Source organism: Rhincodon typus, chromosome 19, assembly GCF_021869965.1.
Source record: "Rhincodon typus isolate 14 chromosome 19, sRhiTyp1.1, whole genome shotgun sequence".
NCBI classification, from domain to species: Eukaryota; Metazoa; Chordata; class Chondrichthyes; order Orectolobiformes; family Rhincodontidae; genus Rhincodon; species Rhincodon typus.
The window spans coordinates 31462908-31471152 of NC_063350.1; the positions used below are offsets into that span (position 1 = coordinate 31462908).

At 35.8% G+C, this 8245-nt stretch overlaps 1 protein-coding gene across 1 annotated transcript in view; it reads left to right on the forward strand.

The window, feature by feature from the left end:
- The window catches only part of LOC109912575 (NSFL1 cofactor p47-like), a 23307-nt gene extending 18157 nt beyond the window's left edge, over window positions 1-5150 (forward strand). Inside the window, exons 8-9 of the mRNA XM_048608570.1 lie at window positions 2761-2925; window positions 4523-5150. Of these exons, the coding sequence (XP_048464527.1) occupies window positions 2761-2925; window positions 4523-4685 (328 nt within the window). The 3' untranslated portion in view covers window positions 4686-5150. The remainder of the gene's footprint in view (window positions 1-2760; window positions 2926-4522) is intronic.
- The last annotated feature ends 3095 nt before the right edge of the window (window positions 5151-8245 follow it).

The window sequence follows — 8245 nt, forward strand, 5'->3', positions numbered from 1 at the left end:
TATCATGAACTATGTTCCTTTATCATGAACTATGTTCCTTTATCATGTTTTTTCACAGTTTTCAATCTCCTTATTCTGACTGTGCTTTCAACCTGAACTGGTACTACTGCTTATGAGTTGCAGTCTTGTTCAAACCTGAGCTAAACTTTAAATTTATACCCTATTCCTCACCAGTACCAGTTGTGTTTCTGTATCGTCACCCACCTCTGACTTTACCTCTAGCTCTGCATTATTACAACCCTATCTCCTCAAGACAACTATTTGAGTGCTCTCCCTGCTGATTTCGTATTCTCTCATCTTTAAACGCAAAACCCTAGCCCCTTGTATTCTGCTTTGTTTCTTTGTTATCTCTATACTCACTGATCTAAATTGGTTTATCCCTCGATTATTTTAACCTTTCTTTATAGTATTTACTTATTCACACCCTCCATTCTCTATGTTTGCAATTTCCTTTGGGTTTGTATCAGTTTCCGAACATTTCTATTCTTATTCTGGATTCCAGTGTATTCACTCCTACTTTTACCCTAGTCTGGTTGCAAAGGCTTTAACTGTCTATCTAGAGCTTCTTCCCTGAATCTCTTTACTCTTCACCTATCTTTTTTTTAAACCTTGGCAGATCTTTGCTAAGCTTCTTATCATCCCTTCTAAAGTACCCATCCTGGTCTGCCAGCTATTTGTTTTCACCTATTTTTGAGTCACCAAACTGATGCCATTGCTTTTCTCTCTAGTCACCTCCTGCCCAACCAAGTTGTTTTCACACAGCTCTAAAGGAAATGCAGTTAATCAATGTCTGCATTGTTAACTCAGTAAAACTTCTCCAGCAATAACAGCTTATCTTCCTTTGGAGACTCTTTGGATTCCAATAGCAGCATTGCTGTTGATAGTATCCCTTCCATTATGCTCCGCTTATGTATCTTGAAACTTATTCCTGCTCTGTTATCTCTTCACACTTCTACTTCTTGCCCATCTTTCCTTCTTGGAAGTTTGCTTGCATTCGTATCTGACTTAAGAAATTATCTATTCTATCTTTCTACTTACAACGCTGTCATCTTATGCAAAAATAAAGCTTGTTAGCTGGGAGGATTGAATGTGAAACACTAATAATGTAATATCCAATGAACTGTCATAGCCTCAGGATCTAGCTGCGGGAGTGGTAGCGAGGGACGGAGCAGGAGAGAATGGACTTTTTTTTTCTTTGTTATATCCACTTTTCTGTGTGGTAAATGTATCAGGCCTACAGTTGCACATAGGGAAGCCATTTGAGTTGTCTCTGTTGAAATTTAATATCTTCAGTTCTTTTCTATCTGCACCAGCATTCCAACTCAAAGAGGAGTTTTGAATCTAGTTTGCTGCTAAATAATTGGAGTGTTTGCCTCCAGTACACTACTTACAAATCATTCCAGTAATTAGTTGAAATGTCCATAAGGAATGCTTCCTCAAACTGTACTTTGCATTGCTTTTCACAAGTTTGTGTTTTTCTTTTTGACCTGCAATTGTCATATAACTTGAATTATTGCTTTTGATTTAACCCTTTCTATGCTACTTTGTTTCAAATGTAAAAAAATCATATACATGTATCCCATTTCAAGATGGTAGAGTAATCAGTTGTTCTAAACTTTCTTTGTAATTAATCTTGAAATGGCCCCCTAGTCCTTCTCCATATGGTTGTATATAGAGATTGTCAGTAGTTTGGATGCTTCATCTGTGCCCCAGTCACTTCAGAATAGAGTTCAGTATGGGACATGCAGGTCAGTACAGCTTGAGCATTTCAGCCTTAAGACTTGCACTCTGCCGACCTTGAAATAAATTCCATGTTCTGCTTACTTAGCTGTTTGATGCTGTGCAATGCCTAAACTATAACTGCATCTGTCACTCTAGTTTGTTTGATGTCAGTCATTAAGTATATTCCCCGTATTTGTTTATATTGCCTTGCTAATATTTTGAATAGTGACCCCCCCTTCCCCCACCTTTAAAATTGTCAAGGTCGGAATTGTCTAATAGAAATCACTGACTCGTCACATGTGGCTATAGCAACACTGTTTTAGCTACATGGACTCAAATGTTTTATATACTACAGATAAAATTCACACATGATGTTACTAGATAAAAGTGCCAATCTTGGACTCCCTCCCAGAGAACAGTCATGCGTGGCATTCCATTTACTGGATGAGATTCTAATTTCTGGGAACTCCCAGTTTATATTAGGTTGGTAAAAATCCCCTATTAGCATGAACTTTCTGTTTGGACATATTTATCTCTTTATTTTGTTTTAATGATTTTAAGGCAAATATAAAACTTTTTTTGTCTTACCATATTTCATTACTGTGTCTCCATATGTGCCTACTGCTCTCATTTGGAGCTTTCTTAATGTGGCTGCTGTTTTTTTTGACCATAGATTATTCATGATTCTGAGTCTGTCGTCATGACTTAGTTTCAACTGGCACACAGCCTAGAGATCAACCACATTACTGAAAATGTATCTGACATCTGTATACATTTGCTGTAAGAGATTATGCCTGCATTTAAACATTCTTTTCTTTGCTTTATTTTTCAGGGACCACGATCACACTTTGGGATTAAACCAGTTTTAAGATGTATAAAATTGTTTTGCATTAATTATTTTATATCATATTCATTTGCAGCTGATTATTGTCTGTTCCATAGACCTCTGCCTCTTCTGTTTACCTACTATGTTACACTGTTAAAAGGCTTTGAGTACAATTTAGGCAAACCGACCCTATTTTTGTTTTTTGTTCACAGTGCCACACCTCAGCTAGTCACTACAACTTCTCCAGCACAACAAGCAGAAAATGAAGCAAAGGCAAGTTCTTCTGTTAATGTAAATGAATTGCAACCAACCACTAGTATCCAGATACGGCTTGCAGATGGAGGGCGTCTTGTTCAGAAGTTCAATCACACGCATAGGTAAGATAATGGCATCCAGAATCATTTTCCAGCTTATTCCAGTTTTCAGAAGGAATTTAAAGTTACTAATTGTCATAAAGCAGCCTTTGTATGAAATGGATTCTGATAGTCCCCTGTCCCTGCAATAGTTATTGTATCAAAAACATTAAGTGATCTGACTTCCCAATTCTGCAGAAATTCTTGTAACGATGTCAACATGGGAGAGAAAATGTCATTTCTGTCCTGCCTTTTTCTCAGAAAAGCAGACTTTTACTGGAGTTCAATATACCATTTTTCCAAAGGCACTTTATTCCAGGCACATTATTTAAGTGTGAACCTCAGCATAAGTATTGGATTATTTAATCATGGATATCATTTGATCATTCTGTGATCTTAGACCCATTCAGAATACATTACAATGTGTTTTATGCTGTGTCCTTTGAGCTATAAGACCACTTATAGTACTCCAAACGTCATCTGACTTGCTGAGCTAGCTAGTACAGCCTGGAAAGAAACTGTATCTGGGACCATTTTGATGTATGAGGCTCAGTCTATGCGTTTTTCAAACTTCGGAAAAGCAACATAATTTTTCACTTTCCTCCTTTTGAAATATTCCTTAAAACCAGTGTCTTTAGCCAAATGTTTGGTCCATCTGCGCTGATGTCTCATTATGAGGCTTGGTGCCACATTTTATGCTTTTGTGCTGCTCCTTTGGATATTTTATTATATTTATGGAGCTATATAAATCTAACTTGTTTTGTAGTGCAGTGACTCTTTCATGACAGTCAATTTAGTCCAGCAACATCTCTCAATTTTCATGAAGTAATTGATGAGTAAATGTTATATTAATAATATTATCTGAGAAAAGATAAATGGCCAAGGCACTGAAAGTAGTGCCTGGTTGCATTCAAATAATACAATGCAAGTTTCAACATTTAAACTATTTGAGTAGACTATCTATCTATTTTACTTCATTCAAAAAATCTTACCTTGATCAGCTTAGCACACTTGCAGCAGTGTACTGGAGAGTTGGCTTGAATTGTGTGCTTACAACTGATTGTTTCCAATATTTCCCCAGTTGACTATCCTTTGTGTCTTGAACCTTGGATATTGAGCATACGTATTAAATTCAGCCATGCTACAAGGTTATTAGAACTCAATTCTGTCAGTATCCTCATCAAACAACTATACTTCTACACTTTTCCAGCAATAGTCGTTGGTAGACAATGTGAAGACAGATTCCTGATTTGAATTTCTTTTAATTTCTTTTGCTTTGTTTAGATGCGTACTGAAGCAAACCTCTATTGTCACTCTAGTTAAGATCAACAAGCTCAGAATAAACTCTGATTTTTGTCTAAATACTTCAGTCACACTGGATTAACTTCCTTCAGCCATTAAGTCAGCAAATAAAGTGCCTGATTTAGATTAGAACTTGAATTTCTAGACAATATAACATTATAAGGTTTTGGAGTATAACATTATTATCAAGAACAGATTGATCGTGTTGGTGTCCTTTCTTTAGAAATTCTAGATCACTCAGTCTGTATAGAAAACTTGAGATTTTTTTCTAATAATTTATTAAAGGAAAAATAACTTTTTTTTTTTCTTTTGTCCACAGTGTTCAGGATATTCGACATTTCATTATTGATGCCCGTCCGGCTTTGGCGTATACTCCTTTTGTGCTGATGACCACCTTCCCCAGCAAAGAGCTGACAGATGAGAATAAGACCCTGAAAGATGCCAATCTGCTGAATGCTGTAATAGTGCAGAGGCTGAAATGAATGCACTTCTCCATCAAACCTCATGTTTGTGGAGTATTTGAACTGTTCGGACTTTGTTAGTTTAACTCACTGGTTGTGATAAATTGGAGAAAATGCTTTTAAATGAAACTGTTTACCCTTGGGGTTACTGAAGTGATAACATGTGAGCATTCAGTTACACAGCTTTATGCGTGACTTTGTGATATAAACCTTAATTGCGTATTTTGATTTGTAACTTTTTTTGCAATTTTTAAGTGAAAATACTATACATTAAAAGTTCAAATTCACAAATATAAGTTGATGCGATCCTACTAACTTCTACTTTCCTGTGACTGCTGTTGTATTGTGGATAGGGTTGCAACTTGACTGAAAATTGCATTCTAATGTTCATTTCAAATTTAAAACATTCTATGTTGTGAAATGGGTCATGTATCCAGCATTGTTCATTTTGTACATTACTGCATCAAATGAATGATCTGAGCAGAATGTTATTGTGAGTTTTATTTTTAGCCTGGATAATGATTTTGCTTACTGTAGGATGGAACGGTTTGCAAAAAGAGTTTTTTTTTTTAAAGCATATTGTGGGTCAAAGTTCTAGATGGAGCAGATCCTTTAGTTCATCAAAATGCCTAGAAGTTCAATAACAGTAATAGCAAGCTTGACCTTTTTCTCCTGTACCTGTATTTACTCCATGCTACAGAAACAAGCTATTTGACTCATTGAGCCTTGAATTGATTTTTTTTTTTCATGTGTAATCCCACTCTAGTTTTTGCTCTTCAGTACCATTGTCGTCTTTTTGAAGATTACTTTAAAAAATTACTTGAGGTGATTTGTGCAAATAATTTTATATTCTAATTACACTATAAAGAATTTTCTTTGTAATGGTTTGCCCTTTCTCTAACCAGTGACATCAATCTAATAACCATGTAACTCTTCATAATCTTAAGCTTTGTAAATTCTGCACAGAATAGGAGACAAAACATCTATTTCCACTTCCTAAAGCTCTTTAACAGAACCGTGATTATGGAGGTTGTGTTTCTGTCTACATGTTCTACGTTTAGTGTTACTGCTTTATTGTTGAAAAGTGCCTTGATCTCTGAAGCATGTATGGCAATCTTTGCTGCATCTGTTCATTTCTGTGACTAGAGAACAAAAACAACAATGTACTATGGTCTGTTGTGTTGAGCAGTGTGTGCTGGCTAAAGGAGTTCTCCTTTATTTTGATGCAAATCACAATATTAATTTACATCAGTTTTTTTTTAAAACAGCAGAGCAAAATCCATGATACAGACTATCACAAAGCAGAACTGCATTGAATGGAGTTATACTTTTTGGAACTTTAAAGGAATCATCAAAGAATTAGTGATGCTGAAGTATTAGAGGATTTAACAGTACAGGTTTCATTTTGACAAATTCAATGGGATAAAGATTCTGACATCAATATTACCAGTGCAAAATAGCAAAATTGGCTAAATTATCGTAACATTTTAGTGAATTTTAATTTTGAACATTGAGTTTCTGTGATGTTCATTGCAAATTTGTTTTTGTGTAAGTGGACTGTTTCCATCAAATTAGTTAAAGCCCCAGCTTGAAGTTTGAATATCCATTCATTAGCTATGTGAGGATAATCATCAAAAATAGTCTTTTTAAGCCCATAGGCATAAGTACTCATGTTTTAGAGATTATTTACATATTTTTTTAAAAATACTACAACTGATGAATGAAACTAGTCAAAAAAAATTCAGCCTATTTTGTTAAAAAGTAACTTGCAGTGATTTAGAATCAAGTTACCGTTGGAGGTTTGAATGTATTAAAAAAATTGTGATAACCTCATTTTTTTAGCTGTGCTTTTAGAAGAAAAAGCACCTGGTTACAACTGGAGTACGTCAATGAAAAGATGCAAATCTAAGAAAATAACACATTTTGTTTTTACTGTACATAATCACAAACTCTTCCAGTTTAGTTGCAAGTGGAATTTATGCCCTAGTTTCCCAGTTGCATCCAAAGCTGAAACTCCAAGTGTTGTTGAATTCTGGAATTGGGAAAGCGCTTAAACTTGTCCAGTTAGCAATTTATTTTTCTATCAAAACCAACAGGCATACATCAACAAAAAAACTTTCTTGTTTTCCTAATATCTAACTGTCTGAAGGTTATCCTTCTTAAAGAAACTATAGTGCCTGATTGTGTCCAGAAATCCCAAACCACTTTACATTTTAGAAGTATTTGATTAGATTTAATCATTCCTTTGTGGATAAACTTGACATAATTTGACAGCTTCAAGATCTCTTGGTAACAAAGCTGAAGCTTGATGAAATGTTTGGTAATGTTTATCAGGTTGTAAACCCTAGGAAATGTTTCTAATTGTTAACAATATTAAACCCTGTTGAACTTGCTGCTACTATACCAATAACTACATTCGTACGTTACAGGTTTTGTTCCGCTGACTTATTCTGAGGGATAGTATTGCTTGAGGTAGTATTTAATCCCCCAAAGCTAATGAAGTAGAGATCAAATTGACAAACATTACCATTATTCACCCTTGGCTTGGGCCCACTATGCATACCCTGCAGTCCCAATATCCACAAAGTAATAAAAATATGTTTAAGAGTTCTTCTACTTCTATCCCAGACATTGTACTCTTTCTGTGTCACCAATTGATCCCAATAGCTGACCTCACTTCACCTGTGTTATGCAGCATGTCATTTACTTACCAATTTCTTAGTAAATGAGAGACACACAGGAATTTAGCCAGTGCCCCATACACTCACTCATTGGAGTGCACACTTAAGTTTTGGCTGAATTGAATTTTCATGCTTTTGGTGCAAGATTAATTCAGAAATTAAATTATTCATAAATCTTTCACATTATCATTTTGGGCTTGGGCATATTTAGTAATGAGATATAATAAGTGGCACTGGAGAAAGGAAACTGGTGACTTCAGACCTACGGCTCTAACAGCTTCCCACTAAAGCGTACTGAGGTCAGCATTCCTCGTTCCTACTTACAAATGTGGTGGTGGTGAGCTACTACCTTGAATTGCTGATGTATACACGTGGAGATTGTTAGCAAGGGTTATCTAAGATTTTGGATAAAGTTCTGTCATATTATTGGTATAATTGAAACTCATCTCACCCTACGATCAAGTAGGGGTGGGATCAATAGAGAGAGCTGAGCAAATACGCTGTGAGCTGTTATGGTGTGACACGTTTCACATATGAAGTTAAAACACCCGAGCTTCTCCAACACTTTCGAAAAAAGGGGCATCTGTGGCGATGAAAAAAACGTTAACTTTCCAGCCCAGTGCCCCTTCAATGTGATGCTATCAGTCCCACTGAATTTCTCCAGCACTTTCTGATTTTTGTTTCAGGTTAACAGCATATAAAGTTTTGTTTTTATTCTACATATAAGGTTGATGCTTTTTTTTGGTTATAAGGTCCTTTGCAAGATGTGGCTGGCACCAGCTAGGCCAATATTTATTACCCATTCCTCAGTGCTCACGAGAAAAGTGGTGATGAGCCCCTGTAACCATCTCGTGTACTTCAAATAAAACCTTGTTAAGAACGGCGCTGTTGTGTTGTTCC